Source organism: Haemorhous mexicanus, chromosome 1 (genome assembly GCF_027477595.1).
Source record: "Haemorhous mexicanus isolate bHaeMex1 chromosome 1, bHaeMex1.pri, whole genome shotgun sequence".
NCBI classification, from domain to species: Eukaryota; Metazoa; Chordata; class Aves; order Passeriformes; family Fringillidae; genus Haemorhous; species Haemorhous mexicanus.
Window position 1 is genome coordinate 39,125,384 of NC_082341.1, and position 22,935 is coordinate 39,148,318.

The 22,935-nt window shown below is 36.8% G+C and overlaps 1 protein-coding gene across 4 annotated transcripts in view; it reads right to left on the reverse strand.

Annotated features, from left to right (window-relative positions):
* Positions 1–22,935, reverse strand: part of TOP2B (DNA topoisomerase II beta) — a 61,182-nt gene that overhangs the window by 21,110 nt on the left and 17,137 nt on the right. For all 4 annotated transcript variants that reach the window (XM_059846419.1, XM_059846428.1, XM_059846410.1 and 1 more), the window contains exons 2-16: positions 21,988–22,161; positions 21,221–21,311; positions 19,208–19,271; positions 17,839–17,984; positions 17,332–17,429; positions 15,704–15,916; positions 15,451–15,624; positions 11,107–11,208; positions 10,889–11,026; positions 9,192–9,330; positions 5,945–6,102; positions 5,113–5,238; positions 4,333–4,443; positions 4,146–4,251; positions 3,848–3,957 (exon numbers count right to left, since the gene is read on the reverse strand). In XM_059846419.1, the coding sequence (XP_059702402.1) occupies positions 3,848–3,957; positions 4,146–4,251; positions 4,333–4,443; positions 5,113–5,238; positions 5,945–6,102; positions 9,192–9,330; positions 10,889–11,026; positions 11,107–11,208; positions 15,451–15,624; positions 15,704–15,916; positions 17,332–17,429; positions 17,839–17,984; positions 19,208–19,271; positions 21,221–21,311; positions 21,988–22,161 (1,950 nt within the window). The remainder of the gene's footprint in view (positions 1–3,847; positions 3,958–4,145; positions 4,252–4,332; positions 4,444–5,112; positions 5,239–5,944; positions 6,103–9,191; positions 9,331–10,888; positions 11,027–11,106; positions 11,209–15,450; positions 15,625–15,703; positions 15,917–17,331; positions 17,430–17,838; positions 17,985–19,207; positions 19,272–21,220; positions 21,312–21,987; positions 22,162–22,935) is intronic.

Genomic DNA, 22,935 nt, shown 5'->3' on the forward strand with positions numbered 1-22,935 from the left:
TCTGTCAATAACTTGCAGCTGTTCCTGACTGGCCATCCCTAGTCCTCTAATGAAAATTGACAACCTGACAGAATTGACATTGCACAAAAGACCTAAGCCAGAGTTTGGGCCAGCTGACTGACAGCCTCAGCCTTCATGATGGCAAGGCATCACTTTCCAGCAAACAATTTTCACTACAAAAGGACACAGGAATGTTCTGACTTGGTGGTGTTACTGAAACAGAGTTCCCCTCCAGTGAGTTTCTTCCCCCAAAAAGAGAAAAAGACATAAAAACTGAATATGTGGTTTAAACAAGATTTTGACTACTTTGGGAAAATTCTGTGAGCTGCTGAGGTACTGCCTTTTTTTTCTCAGGGAGTAACATATACAAACTTTATCATGTCCTGATTTCAACCACTCTTCTGCATAAGGACACACTCAACAGTACCATCTTTTTCAAAGGACTCCAACTGGAGCACTCCAAAAGAGCTCAAATGAGCAGTGTTAATTCCTTGGAGACCAAGATGCTCCATAATAAATATTAAATGTAACTTAGTTTCTGAGAAAGGGCCTAAGCCATATCAAACTGTTCTGCATTAGACTTCCCTTGTGAACAAAGCTTGATAATTCACAGTGCCAGATATCTTAAAATTTAAGATTAGGCTTTTATAAAAAACAGGACTAAATTCTTACAATTTTCTTCTGGCTTCTTTCAGGTTATCTATACCTTTTCTAGACCACTGAAGTGACAAATGACTAAGAGCTGGATAAGCATAAAAATTATTTCAATAGAATAAAAATAGAATGAATGGAATTAAGAGCTGTTGTCAAATATTTACTCTTTAATAGAATAAGAAGGGGATTTTTTTTCTCCATTTCTCCACTTAAAACTGCTCTTCTAATACTTCATTTACTAGCAAAAGAGTTCTTCAGAATGGTGAAGAAGTTGCTCTGCGAAAGAATTTTTGCTTTCCTAGATTTCAGCTATCATGAGGTCTGGCAGGGCCCGTAAATGACACACCACCCAGAGGTAAACTTGGGGCTGGGATTCCAGGGATCAGCTGAGGAAATGCAGGTGGAAGTGAAGCTTCTGTACACAGCTCCAGTACTAGCTGGTAGTTGCTGAGGTGCAGCAGAGGTGAACAGCTTCCTCCCAGACTGACAGAATACTATTTTAGGTAACAGTGAGGATCAGCCATAACTGGTTACATAACCTCATATACCAGTCTGTGTATGGAGGTCTCATTGCAGAAATAGAGGCCAGAATTCTGTTAGTAAAACCACACATTTTACTGTACCCACAGGATAAGAAAAAAGTTGTTTTGTCTAAGATAGGTATTTTTCCATTTTCTTTTTTTTCTCTCTTACCCTTTTTCTCATTAATGTCACCTATCTTTAAAATAGCAAAGTAAAGTAGACAAAAGTTGAAATATTTCTTCAGAAAACTGCTTTGTTCCAGATACTTTATACTTTACCCTTCCACAAGCTTTCTTTGGAACAGAAGTATTTTCCCACACACAACTATTCACACAACTTCAAATTCAAATAATGTAGAGCACGTGCATGAATACATATATGACACACTGAGAGATCTTCAATGAATAAACAATATTTATCTGATCTTGTTTGCTCAGAAATACAATACAGACAAGTAGACATGAAATATAATTTGTTTTGGCTCTATTGCCCAAACAAATAAAAACCCCTCAGAGTACTTTTTGTATGTTCTGTCTTTAAAAGCAATTCTGACTGTAACATTTCTTGATATTCACACCACACAAAATTATCAAATCTAAAAGCAGAAGGTAGAGCTCATTTTGTGGTGTGGATTAAACTTATTCCAGGATTTAAAGCATTTTCAAAAGATTCTTTCTCCTCCCACAGTATTTCTTTCAGTGTCATGGTTCAATGCAGTTTGATTTTTAGTTGGGGAGGGAGTCCATAAGCTGCAGAAGTGGTTCCCTGTGGGGGCCCTGGCAGCTTCCTTCTGACCTGGCATAACCAAACAGCTGGCTAGTTTTGAATATTGACACTGTGTTAAACCACTCAATGAAGCTGAACGCACCTCTGTGAGATTCACATTTAAAAATGAACAAGGCCCAGGAAAAGCTCTCTGGCTTCCAACCTTTGAACAGGTAACTGGGCGCTGCCTGGCCCGGCCCTGCGCGGTCCTTGCGGCCTGGTGGGGCTGGGCCGGGCTCTGCTGTGGCGCTGCTCCCTGCTCGGGAAAGCCCACCGGGCCCCATCCTGGCGGGGCCCCTTCCCAGAGGGGCCTGTCAGTCCATTTTTCTCTTCTTCCTGCAGCACCACTGGGCTATGCCGCTGGGGGCCATCCCACCGCCAGGAGCAACCCTGCAGCCGGGATCAGCGCCAGGAGTGGCCCCGCAGCCGGCCCTGAGGCTGGGAGCAGCCATGTGGCTGGGATTGCTTGGCCAAAATCGGGGCGGCTGCAGCTACCTCAGCGTGGCTCGCGATGAACTTTGTTTGCTTAGGTGCTTTTAGCCAGCCATACTGTGGACAGAAGGACAAAAGCAGCAACAGCTTTTCCTTTTTATATTTTTCTGGTGCCCCACATGAAGAGAAGGTGCGGGGTGGCACCAGCAGCCAGCGCGACTCGCACGCTGTCGGCAGAGACCACGTGACCAACAGAGAGGCACGGCGAGCAACTTCCTCGATGGAGAGCCTGGATGAGATCAACCTTTCAGCCCTGCAGAACTCTAAAAAAACTACTTCAACTGATAAAGCTTGAGAAAAAATGAACCAAGGTACACCAATTCTCTCCTGCATCAAGAAAAAGGAAAGGGTGAAGACAAGTGAAGAAAACAACATGGGACACTGAGGTCAGTGAAGGAGTCAAATTCTAAATGGGAGGAGATGCCTTAGTTTTGAGCTGAAATTCTCTTGTAAGGCTACAGTGAAGATATAATTGATATATCAGACTTTGTTTTTTCCCTGTAATTCATGGAATGCATTGGGGGGATGTAGCATTCTAACTACAGCCATGAGCAGAAGCACCAGTGCTGAAATAAGCAGATGTTGCAGTAGCTGTGATCCAATGAGAAGCTTGAACTGAGAGAGATGAGAGAGATGAGAAACCTTGCTCCAGGGATAGAGGAAGGAAACCTCTGTTCCCAGAGATAAAAGAAGATAACTTTTGTTTCTACACTAGAAAATCTCATCCTTAAAATTGTACCCCAATAAGCTGAAATGACCTATGGCGGTAGTTGTGGGAAAAAACTACCAAAACGTGGGAGAGACTTCACAATTGCAGATTTCTGGGCAGTCGCTGATTCACTGTGACACTGAAGCCACAAGAGAACTGCTTCTTGTGGAGAAGTCTCCATGGCATGGCAAGAGAGACTCCTCTCCCTAAGAGAACTGAAGAAAGTCTATTTTAGAGGCGGCAAACTGACTGAAAGACCCAGATTTTGTCTCTTTACGTTGTCAGTGGGAAAGAAAAGAGGGTGTGGGGGCAGAAGAAGTGTTCTGAAGGTTTATTCTGATTTTCTTATTATTTCTCTTTTAGTTCTGTGAATAAAGTTTTTTTTATACCCTTTAAAAGTTTCAGCCTGCTTTGCTCTCTTCCTAATCCTTATCTCACAGCAGAAAATGAGTAAATAATTCTAAGTGGTGCACTGGCATTTGGCCCACTTCATTAACAGGTGCACTGGCCAGGAAACGAACGACTGGCGAACCAAAACCACTACACTTAATAGGTATTTCCACCCAGCTTCCGAAACCGCTACATTCAGGTACTAAAAAAACCCCAAAACCAAAACAATCCCTGTCAGGACTTCCTCATGTGTCATTTTCAGCACCAAATGAAAAATAAAACACATCATATAGAAGCACTTTCGTGAGTTCTTACCAGTGTAATGGCAGCATCATCCTCAGGCCCAGCATATCGAAACAAAATCCGATGTCTTTCCATGTCTGCAAAATACTCTTTTGCTTCTTTAGCAGTGCTGGTGCCCAACCCTGAACAATAAAAAGAAATACTTTTTCAATATTCAAAATTAAGTTTTATTATTTTATCCCTTTCATTTTACCGGGAATCTGATAAAATCACTAGGTAAGATACTATCACGAAAAGCTACAATAAAACTTCATAGCACCCATTTATTATTATTTATTCATAGGCTTCACATACTTGTTTTTTAACAAACCTTTGTAGTATTTTATCTTCCATGCTTTATGATTTTCCATATGCTTTTTCCACTCATCAAATTCAGGAATACTATAGAATGAAAGTTCTTGCTTGTTTTTGCTTGCCTTTGAAAAAACAAACAAACAAAATCAACATTTCTGTTGTGCTGTAAGTAATCCATAAAATCTCAATAACAGAACCCATACCTTTACAATAGGGGTGATGAATTCCTCAAGAAAACCATGTTTCAACAGTGATGGCCAATTGTGATGAATAAAATTGATCAACAAGCCCTTTATGTGAGATCCATCCTGATCCTGAATCAGAACAAGAAAACATGAAGCAATCTTGTATCAGATTCCCCAAACCACCAAAAAAACCCACTCACTGGCCTGAATATATCAACACAATGTCTGATGACAGAAAGCATATAAAGGAACAGTTGGCTTTAATTTGGATTCCAAACTGGACCCAGGTATGAAATAACCACCTGTGAAGGTCACTGAGCCATGAAAAAGCTCTTCCAAGCCAAGTACATGGTTGTTGTTCAAGGTTTCTCTGCCTGTGGCATGTTTTTGCTGAGAGCTAGACAGCTCTCCAAAACACCACAGAGTTGAGTTTTGGTGGAGAAAAGCCAAACCCAGCCACAGTTCTCACTGGTGGCAAGGTGCTTGATAGTTCAATCATGAGATTATCCAAAAATAATTGCCCACAGTCTTGTTTCTACTTGACTTGCTAGCAATACCATCTCGTTTATTGTCTACTTTTGTCCTTACTTGCAACATATTTTTGAATTATCAACAGCATGTTTCTATTATTACTTTGGCTTCTTGCTATTTTCTGCAGCAAAGTTCAGTTGTACATTTAGAGCAACCAAAACAACACAGATAGATTAATCACTTAAAGAAACCTCAGAACCTACGAAATTGCAGCAAAACACATTGTAAGAAGCTCTGCCAATTAAAACCTGTGAATTTCAGACTTACCTGATCTGTCATGATCATAATTTTTCCATATCTCAAGCTTTTCAGAGATTCTGGATCTTCATAGCTTTTCTTGTATTGTAATCCAACTATTTTGATGATGTTGTTGATTTCTGCATTTTCCATAATCTGTACAAAAAAGTTATTTTCCAGCCAGTGTAAAAAGCAGAGATTCAGACACATCCCAATCTTGATTTATAGCGATTTTTTCAATGCACCCTGACTTCAACTTCATTATAGTTTTATTCCTACACCTTGGAAGCCTTTGCACTTGTAATGATTTCTCCTGTACAGTCAAATTTTCAAGAATACACCACTCTTTCTCCTCTACAGCCAGAGCACTTTGGATCAGGAAGGCTGGGAGAAAACTGAATGTGTAACAAAAAGTCACCTGACAAAGCTGCCTTCTTTTTCCACTGTTTTTATGGGCATCTGCAGCACACCTCTTCTTACAGACAAATTATGAATGGCAGCAGGAGCAATAGGATGGGGTAGTGCTGCTGGCTCCTGACTGACGTTGTGAGTCCATGAAATCACATAGTAATGGAGAGAATACAAAGTTTTACGGGCTTTAGGTACTCATATAAAATGTGAATATGAGTCATAGCAAGATTTCCTTCCACTTGTGAAGATATTAATCTTATCATCGCACTACTGCACTGATACAGTTAATATTTACAGGCTTATCCCAAGCTTCAAAATAGCTGGTCCTTTATGAAATCTCAGTCACAAAACTTCCATGAAAAAATTAAAATATGAAGATGTAAATCTAGAAATCAAGAATAAACAGGAGGACATCCATTTGTCAGCAAAAAGGAAAGGACAAACTACACACCTGTTTGTGAGAAGCTTCTCGGACATTGAGAATTTTGCCCCTGAGTGGGAAGACTCCATATCTGTCTCTACCAATAACACCTAGGCCAGAGACAGCTAAAGATTTGGCTGAGTCTCCTTCTGTTAATATCAACGTGCAGTCCAAGGAATGTTTGCCACCTGCAGCCCAGGAAGAAGTAGAGGGAAGGCAAAAAAACCAGAAAGTGTAACTCAAACAGAAGAAATGCAGTTAAATTCTTTCTACTCTACAGGTAATTTCCACAGCAACGAGTATCCCTGTCCTTAGAAGGACACTATGGATTGCTACGGACAAGGAGCAAAACAGGCAAAATGGGATGCAATGGTGATACATCTTATATAATGGTTCCCACACATCTGCACAAAAAAGATTGTTTCTCTACCTTCACCATTTCAGTTTGCTAGCTGCAAATTTCTTACACAAATACATTATGCATGTCTGAGTTACATAGAGGAGTTATTTCCCATTCTGCATTTTCACTTTCCTCACAGTATATTTTAAATAGTAAACTGTTAAATCACATTTTTGTGGTTTTCCCTTTTAATTGTCTATCACCTAAAGCCAGACAACTGTACAAAAATTTTGTGAGAAAAGCTCAAACGATGAGAACATTTGCACTTCTTATAGCTCACAAATTTCTCAAACAGAAAAACAAATCTTTACTAACAATGTAATTTGGATTCTACAAGACACACAGCATTTCAGTGCCTGTGTGCTCAAAACTGGAATGACATTTATGTTCTGCCTATTGCAACTGTAGCAGTGGAAAAGATGTTCTAAATAACAACCGGGCTGAAAAGGAACCCACCCTTCTGCTACAGTGCAAATGCTAATTAAGTAGCTTTGCTATTTTATCAAGGCCTATGGTAGGAAAGACGCCAAAAAAACTTTAAGCTGGCTGAGTCTCACCTATTGATAATAAGGTAGTTTTGAATATAGTGATATTTAAAATGTGTGCTGTAATTTGCCTTTACCTGGTAGGTAAAGACCACCCCATACTTCCTATTACACAGAACCTACATTCAGCACCTTTGTTTTTCTGAATCAAGACATGTGGCTTAATATAATCTAAGGCAGTTATTCACACTGGCAGTGACTACCTACCAGCAAGGTGGACTCCAAATACCTAGAAAAACATCATTCTGCTGTTTTAGAATATATAAAAGCCAGTATTTTTCATAAATGAACTGCAGAAAACACATGTGAATGTCATCCAAGTTCACTTTCTTCTGGAATGGATGCAATCAGTAGCAATTAATGTCACGGAAATACAATATGCCAGGTATTTTCCTGAGCACAGCTCTAAAGAACTCCAAGACAAAACAACATGAACTGACAGGTTCAAAAAATGCTTTTATGCTTCACCTGATTTAGTAATCTAGCTGCTCCCTTAAAATTCTATATTCTTAATTTTTGTTTTGATTTCTACCACTTCTCCCGCAGCAAGCCACAGAAATATGTAGAGCTGTTCAAGATGGCAAGAATGACCAGCTACAGAACCCTTTCTTTACAGAGGAGGGGGAGGAAATCTGCAGCACGTGCATCACTCTACAGATACACATCTCTCCTATACTTTAGCATTAACTGGCAATGATTAAAACATTCAGGGTATCAGGCACACAAGAGACCTGTGGATGCTGGACCTTGGCTTCACAGTCACTCTTAAAGTAAAGACAAAAATCTAAAAACCACAGAAATAATTAATGTTAGAGGGGTTTGTGGTCAGAGACTGTTCTCTCCCTGCTGCACTTCCTGGATGTCCACCCTGAATGTGCAATGTCTTCAGTGTCAGAAATCCAGTATATTCCATATCTTCAACAAACCAATACCTGGCTAAGCCTCCTCAGGAGATACAGAGTTCCCCCAACGTGAAACAATAATTAGGCATCAGAGAAATACCTGGGTAACAGGCATTCAAGTCATGCAAAGCTTTAGGCATGAGTGTTCAGCCCAAATGAATCCCTATATGCCTTTTTAGTTGAGGAACTTTCAGGATGAAAGCCAATTTTATTTTATTAGCTCCCTTGTTAGAGATTCTCCCTTCCCCTCACCCCCAGTCAAAAAAAAGAGTAAGAAGTGATTTTGAAGCCTGATAGCCTGATCTCCAAAGCAAAGCTAAAAAAAGTACCCAAAAAGTGTGTCCAAAATCATTCATTATGAGTTAGGAGTACTAGGCTTGATATCCATGAAAATACATAATTTCTACAAGCACACAATCTTACTGGCAAGAAAAGTATCAAAAACATATATCTGAATGAGGAGTGAAAATTCCACAGGCAAAATACTAGAGTAGATGCGATTATCAACTTTTAAGGCAAAATATGACATCTGAATAAATTAAAAAGTAATTAAATACTGAAGAAAACTCAATTAAAGAAATTAATAACCAAGGAACTAAAAAGAAAGGGCAGAAAATTAGATAGAACCATCATCTAATCAAGTCATCTTTGGCTTGAACACTGAAGCACAAAAAAATTACCTAAACCAACCAAAACCAAGCCTCTTTCTTAGTGTTCCATGCTTTTACCTACTCAGCCCACCCACATACTTCACTGCAATTTCTCTACCTTTGTTTAATGTGAGGATGTATTAAAAAACAACTAACAATAACACAGACTGGCAACATTTCGAGCTCTTTAGCCATGTGTGCCCCTCAAATCATTCCACAACTCCCATCCCATTGCTATTGGCACAAAGACTGCCAGCTGATCCTGATCCCTTATCTGAGCTAAGGAAGCAAGCCAGCAGAGATTGCCAGCTTGCCCTATATTCCCAGACAGGAACCTAATAGCATTTCAAGTCTAATGAAATAAGTCTCTTGAGCCATTCCCTCAGGTCTGCACACTATGTGATTTACTTCTTATACCTTCTGACCCTACAAAGATTCTGATCTTTCTACATTAGAAAGGTCAAGAAGACCAGTCACCTCCAAAATGGAGTATTGGTACCACCATTTAGCAGGAAACCACAATTAGAAGATACACACTCTTCCAATACCAACCTAGATTGCCACTTTTGTTCAGTGTTATTAATTCTCTACCCTAAACAGGACAGCATTCCTGACACCAAACCCACCATCACGTTTCCATTCTAGGTCTAGAAAGTTTAGAAAACCAGAAAGATTTTTATTAAAAAACACATAAGGATGAGAAATAAAAGTCAGGTTTCAAATTAGCATGTCTGTGAAGAATTTATGAAACAGTAAAGAATTTAAAATAAGTGCTCTTACCAGCATCATTAGCATCATCCAGTTTTGGAATGCCCTTGATTTTACTGTGTTTCACTGAAGAACATTTTTTGTTCAGTTGAGTTTGTGCCTTAAATTTGACCCAATTCAAAATACTTTCTATGATACCACAGTTAGAGGCCTACAAGCAACAAATCAGAATTGTGGATGAGAAAAATAAAGCTTCAGATAGCAGATTCTTACGTCTCAGTTTTAAATCATTAACACTATTTCTAAGGTCCTCTAAATTTTAAAAACTGAACCTATGAAAGGTCAAGGGATTAACACACACAGCACTTTATGCACATACAGCTAAAACACAACACAAAAAGAGTTTCCTTTTCCACCACTTCTATAACTGATGGAAAGAGCAAAGGAGACCTAACAAGAGGATGTCCTATGCTGTGTAGTTGATGTGCTGAGACGTTTTAGATACTAAGCACTTGTTTCCTGGATTTTAACAGCAAAAAGCAGCATTACGGGGTATTTATGACCATTTTAATTTTCTTTGGAAATGACTGAAAATGGCTGAAAGACAATCAAAACTATTTAAGAATGAGCTTTCTACCAAACGCTTGAGAATATGATACCAATTTTAGAAACACATCTGCAGCAAAAATAGCATATCACATATTTTCTAAACTAAAACTGCTTTAGGTTTTGTTTCACATCAAAAGAAAACACAGATGGAGCAAAATACTATGAGCTTTGGCTTTTAATTATGCCCCATAGTACAGCATTCATTGTTGAGATTGTGCTACACATTTAATGCATCTGGAAATCAATGTTTACTTCTGGGAATATTAAAAACACTATAAATCAAACCTGCTGATGGTAATACAACATGCATTTATTCTTCAGATTTTATTATACAAGGCTGTTGTGTTATTTTCTTTTCCTCTAAATTCAATAGGAATGTCACCCATAACACAGAATTAGAAGAATAAACTACAATACAATCAGTAAAGTTTTGATGCCAGGAGTATTAGCAGTGGCACTGTTCTCCTCACTAGTGGAGTTTCATTTAAGGCTACTGGCGTTAAACAAGACTTAGTAAAATGAGTTCTGGCTAACAGAATTCTAGCTTTCCTTCACTTTATGAAAATTTTATGAATACTCTCTGATGTATTTCTACAAATACATTCATTTAGGACAGCAATTCTTAACCCATCTACAGAAAAATTCTTAGACTTACTTCCTGACAATAATGATCACTTTGAATGCTACAGGCACCATTTTGCATTTCCTTGATTACTGGACAAACAAGTAAATGTGAAATATCCTCTCCCTCTCTTTTCACTCCAGTGAAACAGAATAGAACTGATACCAAAGAGTAAGGCAGACAATATTCTCAGCTTCAGAAAAATATTTTAACACAAAAAACATCGATCAAGGACCTCATTTACATTTTAAGAGTCAAATTAATTTCATTTACCAATGCAAATAAAAGAATCTCCAACAAACAAGTTGATCAGGTGAAGCTCACTTTTAAATTCAGGGCAACAATCAAAACACAGCCACTGCACCCATTACTAAGACCAGAGAATGAAGAGACATTCCTTCACCCCACTTCCCAAGTATGCAAATGTCACTGCAGTACCACAAGGGACAATAATCTTCTGCTATAGAACATACACACACTTGGTCCAGTGTGTCAATTACCACTTCACAAAGGAAAAAAAAAAAAGAGGTTTACTTACTGCTTTAAAAAATTTCTCAGACAGCTGGCACTTGGACCCAAAACTTTTAGGCTGCAATGTCATGTTTTCCTTTGTCTGGGAATCAAATGATGGGTTTTCAATCAAGCAATTAACAAAAACCCATATATGGTTCTTCACCTGTTTAAAACATAGAAACCATTTACTCAACAAAATTCTCACATTCACCTTTTTAAGTATTTTTGCATAAAGTTACTTGCCTGAAATGGTTTGACTGAAACTCCAGCTTTATTCTTCTTTTTCACCACTTCTATCAGTTTGCCAACAACCTGATCCACCACATAATCAACATGCCTACCACCCTGAATGAAGGAAGAGAAAAACAAAAACAAATAATAAACAAAATAACCATTAAATTTCCTAATAGTTTTTAGCTGTATTAACAAAATTCCTGTAGTCATACTTTGGTACAGAAATCCATGCACACTGAATTGCAGCATAAGATAGAAAAATCTGTTTTTTCCAGGTGATTCAGTCTTCATTCAAGTGAGGATGACAGAAGTTAATTGATTGATTACTCAAATACCTTCCTTTAAATTTGTAGACAAAAAACCCAGAATATTAATAAAATGTTAAATTCTAGTGGCTGTCATAGGAAGTTCATGTCACTTTGACTAAAATCTTTCAACAAAAAGTGGAGTGATGCAGGCATATCCCATAAAATGAAAACATACCTAACTCAACATTCCATGTTTTACACAGATCAGTTTTCCATGTTTACCTTTGCTTTCGATCAGTTAGCACCTTACAAAAATACAGACTAAATACTGGTTCCTGTTCAGAACAATCTACACTAGGGCAGACAAAACAAAGAACACTTGTCTATGGAGAAATTAATCATGAAGTAACAAACAGAAAAACCCTGGCTCTTTAAAGCTGTATTTAAAACAGAACTGAGGAGGGGGGAAAAAAGCTCTTGACAAGTATGAGGAAGTATAGGATAGATAAGAAATACGTAAGAGAAAACAAAACCAAGAATAAACAGCAGCCAAAAAGAGGAAAACAACAAGCAATCAAACTCCAAAAGTTAGGATTCTACATTTTAAGGCAGAATATGCATATGAAAAGACTGAAGATGTAAAGAAGCTGTATTGATGGTATAGCAGCTGTTCTCAGCTTCATGCAGAAAACAGAGATTTAAATTAAAAAAATAAAAAAAGAGAGAGTAGATAAAACCAAAATGGTTAAGGTAGTAAATATTATTAGTCATAAAAAAACCAGTAGGTGCACTTCAAAGAAACCATCTATGGTTTCTCTTAGTTCCTAGAGTCATCTACTAAACCAGCAACACAAACCATTAGAAGCACCATGCAAAGTCTTTTCTCATGGCATTTCTTCTTAAAAAAAGAGCCAACCAAAAAACCCACATCCAAATCCCAAAAGCTGCCAAAATTAAAACACAACTCTTTTTATCCACATATGGATGACAGAGTTTCAGAAGAGGGAGAGTTCAATGAAAAGCTGATCTATCAATATCCTGCCACTTTAAAGAAAAATAAATCCATTTCCATACTGTAAAGAAAAGCTATTACTGGAAAATATCAAATTACACGTTTCAAAATCATACCACACTTGAATGGCAATCTTGAAATACATTTCTTTTACTCATCACATTACTGAAAATTTATGCTTATGGGAACATTTCAGTATATTTTTGCATTTAAAACTTAATCAATTTTTAAATTTTGCTAAAAGTAGCATCTGACATACCAAGAAAACCAGCAATTTACTAGCTATTACAGCAGTTCCTTATTCCTGAGTCCATTCTTAAACAGCTATGAGTGAGGGATGCGCAGAGTTGGGACCTTCTCATCCATCTCACCTGCAGGTGGCAAATGGACCAGAACAGCCTGGAACTGCCCCAGCTGTCAGAAAATTCCACAAAAGACACAAAGGCAAAAAATACCCTCTGAATCTAGAGGGCTGCCAAAGATTATTACAACTTTTGAATTATGGGGAAAGAGAGCTAGAACTGCATACCTTCTTTTTCCAGAAGGTAATGATGGAATCTCTGTCTTGCAAACTTCAGGATGCTAAGGTATCTAATTAAGTGCTAACAAAAATCTTAAAAATGAAGCTTTGACTGCCTCCTATATACTGTTCTATTCTTCTCATAGCCAACAGTTTCCATTGATTTGGAGGTAACCTACATCTAAACTCTATGGACAGATAAATGGTTTACATGGTAGAAAAATTCAGAAGCTAACTATAAATTTGAAGTTTTCATTTAATTAGTTTTACAATTTCGATCCTATTTTCTTCTCCATTTTAAAAAATTATATTTAATTTATGAAAATAAATCTGAAATCTAGAATAATCCTGAACTTCTTGCTGAACTCCAGCAAATTTTAGCAGGTTGGGATTCTCTCTCCATGCAAGTCTACCTTCTGACACTACAAATGTGTTGGCTGAACATAGAGCTACTATTTGAAATTCAGAACTTAGGAACACCATGTTTAATCAGTTTTCGAGTCTCAGTGAAGGTTATCTCTATAACTGTCAATAGCTACAAACATTCTTTGAAATGCTGTATCAGAGCCTGAAGTCGAATTTTGTGGTGGTCTACTATGGCAAAATTTTGATTAAATGGGGAGCTGAAAAAGGTAACAAATTTACAAGAACTAAACAAGGGAGTTGGACCTCAACATACTGCCTGACCTCCCAAAGACCCCTCAAAAAACACCATGCCAGCAATCTAAAACTTACTTGGAATTTACAGCAAGTTTAAATAAGGTGGGGGCAAGTTACAGCTGGGTGAAATTTACCAGATGCAGAAACAAAAAGCTGTCAGCAAACAGTGACATTCTGACCCATCACTGGGTAGCTGCTCAAAAATTGCTGGTGAGGGGGTTCAGTGCCCAAACATCCCACACCCACTAACACACATAAACTGAGTGGGGAAAACTAGAAATTACAACACTTACTTTTGAAGAGTCCACAGAACTTTTCCCTAAGCATTTTTCAAAAGAATATATAACAACAATGTATGTGTAACTGCATGACAGTGAAATTTGATCCAGAAGAGTAAAATCCAAAATCCAAAATCCAGAAGAGTAAAATCCACAGAGTAAGTGTATGCAATTTACTTCACCTAGGAAGTATTCGGTTTTTTCAAACAGTTTTTTTTAGCTTGATATCAACCATAATGAAGTTTCTCTTTATTGCCAGTTTCTTCATACAATATTGTACACATCTTTAAGGTCATGTTATTTTCCTTTATGTTGCACAAAGAGGCCTGAACTAAAAGTCGTAACCCTTCAACTACCTGATTTGTCATCCCAAGATCTGACAAAGTTTTTAACTGCAATGCACACTTAAAAAGTAAATATTCTACAATGAAATAAACTTACCATGTTACCACAGACTATTCATCCAGCCACATTGAGAGTGTTATGTAATAAAAGTTATGTAATAAAAATTATGTCCCACCAAACACTGGCTACACATCACCCACCACCAAGATTAACACTGACATTCCTGGGCACCTGCAAGACTAAATGTAACCACAGGTGCTTATGACCCATTTGTACTACCATTAGAATTTTCTTCTGACTCTTTCAACAGAGATGTGTGCAAGGAGAGGCTTCAAAGTGTCTGATTAACAATTCTTATCTTTCCCATTTTTTGGAAAGCTCACCATTAAGATTCTCTAGAAAAAGTCTCACCAGTTACTAGGACTGCTTGTTCTAGTCTTGTTAAATCCAGCTTACTAGATGTGCTACCTCTAATAACTAGACTGTTTAGTAAGAGCTAACAACTTAACTCCTAGTTGTTAGGGCACTTATTTAGAGCAATTGTGAAGAGCAGAAATGACAAAGACTTTTTTTTCACCATGGTGGACTACAGATCCGCAAACCTGGTCCATGCCAAAAGGGTGTAAATAAGAGTTATGCTGGCTGATTTCAGGTGATCCCCTTCCTGCCTGACCATCCCCACAAATTGAGAACCACCAAGCTGTACTTTATTTAGTATGCTGAGCACATTGCTAACTTCAGATCTTTCTTTCTTATTATATCACTACTACTATAGTTGCAAAGAAAACCTAGGTATCCTTACGAAGATATACAAATAAAAGAAAATTAATCTCAACAACTTCAGGGCAATTTTTTCCTTCATAAAGCAATAAATGGACAGACATTTCTCAAGGACACCAAAAGCCATTTTTGTCCTCCAAAACTTGCTACTGGTAGCTTTAAAGGCGTTTGTACACTTTTTAACCTTACTTTCAGAATTATCTTACTACAATTAAAGAGGAAGAAATAAATTAGTTCTATTTTCTTCAACACCATGTATGCTCACATAAGATATCAGTATCACCAACAATGATTACTAGCGTTTTCAAAACTAGTGCTTATGTAGAAATACTGCTATGAATGTATTTTGATTGTATCCAATTGCTCTGCCAGCTCCTCTCATGCAGTGGATTACCTCATCTATTTATTTATAGCAACCCAGACTCACTGTTTTATCAAACACCTGACTGGGCATAGCCTCAGCACACATTTTATCATTTCCATTTTGTCATATTTGATCAAACCACTCACCTTTGTGGTAGCTATACTATTTACAAAGCTGATCTGCTGGAACCCTTTCTCACTCAGAGTGAGGCACACATCCCATCGTTCATTCACGACTTCGTGGATGACTTTGAGCGCGACTCCGGTTTCATCCAGCTTGTCCTTCACGTAAAGATCTACGTAGCTGCGAAATCCATTTACCTACAAGTAACAGGAAACAGTCACTACCCTCTGCACCAAATACTCAGTACACTCAAGGTAGATCAAGTGATGTTCTTACAGGCAGTTTCTTCCCATTCAACATGACTTTGACTCCTTTGCACGACCCAGCCAAATCATACGCTCGTCTTGTCATCAGGGCCACAATATCCTTATCAAGCTTTTCCATTTTAAATTTAGACAGATCTGGCTGGAATGTAATGCATGTGTAGTCATCACCTTCAAAATGCTTAATCTTGGGTTCAGAGGTCTTCATCATGTTGTTCATCCAAGTCTTTGGAAACAAAACATTTTAGATGTTAGTTTACAACACATTATCCTCCTCCTTTATTCCCTTTTCTAGCTATGCTGGGATTGCAACAGTTACACAAGAAAAAGCTCACAAACTTCCTTTAGACATTTCCTCTGGTAAAACACTACACAAAGTTAATTGATTTACAGAGGTAAGCACAAGCATAGGTGACAGCATATTTGTGGTTTCTGAAACATGCAGGTATTATTACATTGATGGACATGATTCTAATGCAAATGGAGCCTCCCACAGAACTTACAAAATTAGATACAAGTGAGCTGGGATTACAGTCCTTGTTCCCCACCCGTTTAACACTTTCAATCTACTACACACTGCTAGAGAGAGGCTTTTTAGTCCCTGTGCAGAGACTCAGCAGTCTCCAAGACAGCATCTTGGTGGCTGTGCAGTGTGTCAAAAAAAATCCCCAAAAACCCATGGTGTTCAGATTTGACTCAGGAATCTTGCATCATTCCCTGTTTAAGAACATGGGTACATCTGCATGATCAAGCAGAACATCTGCTCACAGCATATATCAAAGTCCAGTTCTAATAAATTTCCACAGATTTTGAAAATACTGCAAACGTAGCACTTTAAGCCATAAAGCATTTAGTCATTTTCAAAAAGTAAACTTGAACAAATATTAATTTGCCCTTTGGCAGTCAGCATAAAATACTACATTTTTTAAGAGACAGGCATAACAGATTAAGTGTATTATTTATGTATTGATATGACAGCATGACCAGAAATTAATTAATTGTCCAGAAAGTAAGAGAAGAAAGCCCCCAGCTGGGAAAGACTGTAAAGCCAAGGAACTTTGGTATTTAATACTCTGCCAAAGTACTTTAAACTTTTAGAAAGGTGGCCATTTCAAAGCTATATGCAGTAGACCTGATCACATTCTTAGTCTGTATGCTAACAATGAGCAAGGGGTTCAGGTGAGGGATTTGCACTTAAGTCCACATGGGGCTAGTTAATAAATTCATGACAAAAAAAAAAAAATCTTTCTTAACACCATACAAAATTACACAGATAATTGTTTCCATGTTTGCATAGCTAAATAGAAAGATTTTTTTTTTGACAAATCATGCAACAGCAATTTCAAAATGTTTCAACTGACTATATTCCTTTTCAAAGGTACATTAATATACTTTTGTTTTAACAGAAATTTGGGGTTTTTTAGTCACCTAACAGTCCAAAGAAAGTATTATTTTACCCAAAAAGCCTAACATATAAAAATACCAATTTTTACCAACTGAACTAACTTAGCCTACAAATTCTACACATCCCTTTGAATGAGAAATTAACCATTTTGTTAAACATTCCTGAAATATACGTGTTCAATTTTAGGCCTGTAACTACAGAAAAAAAAAGGACAGAAGCTTTGAACACTTCTTTACCTGCTTAAAGCTGTGTTTGTACTCCTTGCAAGCAGTTTCAACTGTAAACTTTGTACTAAATATGTTACAAAGTTTTGCACCATAGCCATTGCGTCCACCTGAAAAAATAACATATAGTAAACTAGGGTCAGTTTAAATTTAGGATAAATAAACCATATCCTAATTTATCCACTTCATTTTTTCCTGCATTTCAGGAGCAGAAGTGTTTAAATACTCATATACATTACAATTAAAATATAGAAGTATGTCAGTAATGACTACTGACATTAGAGACGTAAAGTTCTCTGTAAATACTGGTATTAAAAAAAGAAAAAGTAAGATCTTAAGTCTGAAGCAAGATCTTAAGTCCTTAAGTCTTTTTACTCTAATAAAGAGCTAAAGTAATGGTGACTGAGTAATCACCTGTTATGAAACAGAAACTAAAGACAGAAATTAAGAAGGGGAAGCATACTGAAGAGTCACACAATGGCTTAACTGAATAAAACAAAGCCCATTAAACAGCCTTGCCTGTAACTTTTTTCTCATCATCATCATAGTTGCTGGACGTTAGTAGCTGCCCAAAGATTAAAGCAGGAACGTATACTTTTTCTACTTTGTGTTCCACAACTGGTATCCCCTTTCCATTATTCCATATGCTGATAATATTTGACTCCCTAGAAAATAGTGAAGACATTAAGCAAATGAATGCAATCTTGAAAACAGGCTTCTGCATACCTGTTTAAATACAGTAAATAAAATAACTACATAAAAATATAGCAAAAGACCATATTCTTACCACACTTACTTAGAGCTCTAATGATTTTAATTACAAAAACTCCACTTATTTTTGCTTATTAGATGTCTTGGAAGAAGGAGTTTAATTGTCCACACATGACAGTATTTCATACAATAATAACCCAAAAAAATCTGTTTGAAGAGCTTTCACTGTCAACATGAATTGCAACAGGAGCCTGACACTTAGTGACAGAATTAAACTCAAGATAGAGATGTAGCTTTTAATGTCTCATTGAAGTCCATCCAGACAAGTTATCATCTGTTTAAAAGAGTTATTTCTGAGCTATGATAAATATTGTGACTTATTTTATGTATCAGTGCCAAAATCCATCAATATCTGGCATAATTAATAGTTTTGGCTCTTACACAGGATTTAAATTTTTTAGTATTAGAGAGTTCAAAATCAGGACAGGTCAGGCAAATTTACACATTTACTATTTCCCTCCCACTCCATGATGGAAGTAGAAAAATCGCTTCTTAGCATATTTATCCTAAAGGTTAGGTCTGAAAAGTAGCTTTCTAAATAACTGATTACTCAGTTAAACGTCACTGAAAAAGTACTACTAAAGGAACCCAATCAGCATCTATTTAAATACAGTACTTCTCACCAGAAATTATCTCTTCGGGTAGTCAGTTTCAAAAGACATGGTAATGATGTGTTTGCAATATGAAGTTTTAGTGTGATATAGATGACTAACTCAGTCTTACCCTAATACTAAAAGAGTTAACACAGAAGTTCAAGAGGGATAAAACTGTGTTACAAAACCTCAAAGCTGGTATTTAGGATTTATAAAAAACCTGGCTGGCTATAGTTATGCACTGCCAATTTAAATTTATCATAAATTTTATGAACTTCTGATTTTAAGTTTCACTCAAACCTTAACAAACGGTTAAGGAAAGCAATTATTATAAATTCAGAATGGTAGTCCTTAATGATAACCACTTTTAATTCACCTCTTCATCTTAAAATATGAGGCTAATGGAAGCAATTCCAAAAATACTCTGTTTTCAAAAAATTCAATTTCCTTAGTAAAATCATTTGTACAAATCTAAATTACATTAGCAATGGTAGGAAAACAAATGAAAACATGCTTTTACTTACGGATCAATGGATATTTTAATACAAGTCATATTCTTGTCCCTCTGCTTATTGTCAGCAGCATTTACTATGAAACAAAGTAGCACAAATTAACACTTCATCGGCAATTATTAATCTCTGGGTCTGTAAAACTGATTTTATACATATTCCACCACCAGTTACAACAGTTCAGGTATTTCATAATCTGGCAGCTCTTTGTATATATTTTGTATCTTAGCACTGGTGTCTATAAATATAACCAAGTATCTAGAAGAAGATATTTTTCAACCTTCTTATAATTACTGATTCTATTTCTAGAACTTAGACTATCTCAGAAATAAATATAAAAATGTATTTTGTGAGCTCATAACTGTTCTTAACATACTGAGCACTTAATTCTTCTCTTGTTTTTCTTGTTTGGATATTCACTGCAGCATGTAGGCGAAAAACCCTAGAAACTAATATGCAGCACCAGACCAGTTTACACATGGAAACCCACCAAAAAAGTGACATTCATTAAGGAGTGTTTTGACTGCAGCAAAAGCTCTTTTTAAAGAGCCTGCAAGACTTGTAACTAACAGTCTAATCAAAACAAGATTAACTGGAAATTAACACTTATCAGAATTTAGTTAAATTGCATGCAGTGTATATGAACTAGAGGAAGCAGAAATGTGACTGTGACCACTAAACATGAAAACACATTGCAGACATTTTCAGTTTCTGTCTCATCATCCATGAAAACAGATGAAGGTGAAACTCCAAAACACCATACTACAATACCTTAACAGCTGACAAGGACCTCAGTATAAGATCAGATATTTCAAAGTGCTTTTGCTAAAATCGTGAAGTTTCAATTCAAAAGCATGCATAGCTAAATTGTCCCATTTTCATAATTTTATTACACTGTCCCCTAGCTCTCAAACCACACTCTCTGGAGCACTTATCAGTGCTTCATAAAGCAGCAATAAGCCGTGAAGTGCTACAATAATGTCAGAATATGGTCTTCCTTCTGAATGGGACAATATGGAAGTGGTCTCCCTAACATGAAAAGCCAAAAAAACTTAGATCTGTGAGGCAGCACTCAAAACAGAAGCAATCAAAGGTTTTCATTCCCATGTTTATCAAATAAAGTAATAAGTTAAAAATAATATAGAAAAAATATTAAGCATTATTTTCCATCTGGTAAAGATGGAAAATGTATTGCCTCAATGACAACAATGCTGTAAAGCAATTTTAGAGATGTGGAAAAGTTGTGAACCAAATGAAGGTCATGACAAAACTGACCTCAGTAGATCATAATTTAATTTATGAGGTAGTCCTACCAATCCTTTAAACAGAATTTCATAAAAGCTCATAAGTCCAAGAAATCATGTCAATTAGATCAGTTCAGAAGACAGCACAGTATTCAGATATTTCCCATCTCTACTGATGATTAGTTGGTGCCTGCCACCAACAGAATATCATCAACTAGTAAGTCACAGTAACTCACAATTGTGACAAAATTTTCTAAAAATATTTTTGTGTGCCTCAGTCATAGTGCTTTTTAACGGCAGTATGATACTCATTTATTTTAAAACTGTATGAAGTCTAGAAATGATCCATGAAAACTACCACCACTATCCCTCTGTAGAGAAGGAGGAAGTTTTAATGATTGATGAAAGGATGATCTAAGTGAACACTGAGACATCTCAGAAGTTGCATTCTTTCAGAGGAATAATCTTCCTTCAAATGTCACTTTTAATTGGAGCCTAATAACACTTCACAGATTAAAAATCTTGTAGCAATATTGATCATAAAAAATGATCTAGTTTGGACATGCAGTAACAAATATTTAAATTTTTCTTACAAGTTCAGCTGAAACCTCTTCCCTTTTAAACTGTTCTATAGTTCTAGAATGCACTACATTTTTATGCTCTATAGTTTAGCAGGACTCAAGTCTGGGATTTAAACTTAGATACAAGTTGATGTACTTTGAGAGCACTTAGAAAAGTTTGTACTCCACAACGCTAAACCAGTACTATTGTTAAAAATACTTACCAAGAATTTCATCAAAGATCTTGTACAAGCCTGGAACAAAGGTAACTTCTCTGCAATTCATTCCTACATCTTCATCATATACCCACATTAACTACATGGAAACAAAATAAAAGTATTTACTGTCTTGGTAAACCAGTCTATGATTCTCTAAGATCTATTTCCTTCAGGATCTTTCCTCTTACAGTTTGATTACTGCAGCCATACAAGACAAAAGCAGAAGTCTGCAGAAGTTATAACAGTACCCACAAAGAATTCCATAATGAAAATCCATTATTTTCTGCTTGACAGGGAACTCCCAACAGTACAGACAGTGAAGTTCAAAGCCAATTACAACTTCACAAAAACAACTGCAGAAAGTGCCAGCAGGAGACTTAAACTCTCTGTTCTCTACCTAAACCAACAGAACAAAGCATTTTTGCACCTAGTATAAATGCTACTTACAAATATGCATAAATATGTGTGTGCACATAAGCATGTTTGTGAGCACAGACCTACACATACAGTGCTGCTTACACATATAGGTGTTTGTGTTTTGACTGGATTTCAGTATTTTTTGATCCTATCTTTTGAGATGAACCAAGCACTAAATGCCTTAAAGCAAGTCTTATCTCCTTCTTACACATGCATAAATAAACAAGACCACAGTTTTCAACCTTCTAATTCAGAAAAGTCTGAAAAACAGAGATGCATCTATTTATTAACCATAAGAGAGATTTCCTCATTAAAACAACAAAAACCATTAAGACTGTAAATTTAGTGAGACTTACCTGAGTTAAGGGTTCAACTGACCCAATGTAGGTATCTGGACGGAGGAGGATATGCTCAAGCTGAGTCTTTTTCTGATAAACTCTCTCAACAGACATCTTCTTTGAAGTGTCATTTTTATTAATGCTTTCTGAATCTTCCTTCTTTGAAGCATTCATCTGATTATCAAATAATGTCTAAAAAACCAAACCAAACCAACAATCAACCTCATTCAACCTGTCACTCTTGAGATATAAACAAAATCTGACAGAAATTTAAATTACAATCAAAACTTGTCATGTAATTTAAATGTCATGTTTTCAGATGTATTAAGATAAAGCTATCCTTGCAACAGAGAAAAACCAACAGATCACATGACAGATCCTTAACAAATTGTTGCATATTCAAACTTCAGCAATTTACTAAGCACAATAAACCAAAATAAGGAAACAATAGCACAAGAGGCACCCATTTCTTCAGATTAAGTATTTATTTCATCCATTTTGTGTATAAGCATTTGAATCCAAACCACTGAATACTGTTCCAAATGGTAACAGCAATATTACACTTTTACATTATAGTCTGGACAATTCATTCAGCAGGATTTAAGAAACACTACAATGCCTCTCCTACTGGCTACTCAATTACTATAATTTACATTCTCTACTGAAGTGATCAGACCTGATACAATCCCTGAATGCTTTATGATGAAAGGAGAGACATTACTTACAATAGCATATAGAGGAATGACAAGGGGGAATGGCTTCAAACTAGAAGAGTAGGTTTAGATTATATATTGGAAAGACATTCTTTACTGTGAGGCTGGTGAGGCACTGGAACAGGCTGCCCAGAAAAGCTGTGGATGCTCCATCCCTGGGAATGTTCAAGGCCAGGCTGGATGGAACTTTGAGAGACCTGGTCTAGTGGGAGGTGTCCCTGCCCATGGCAAGGGGGTTGGAACTCCATGATCT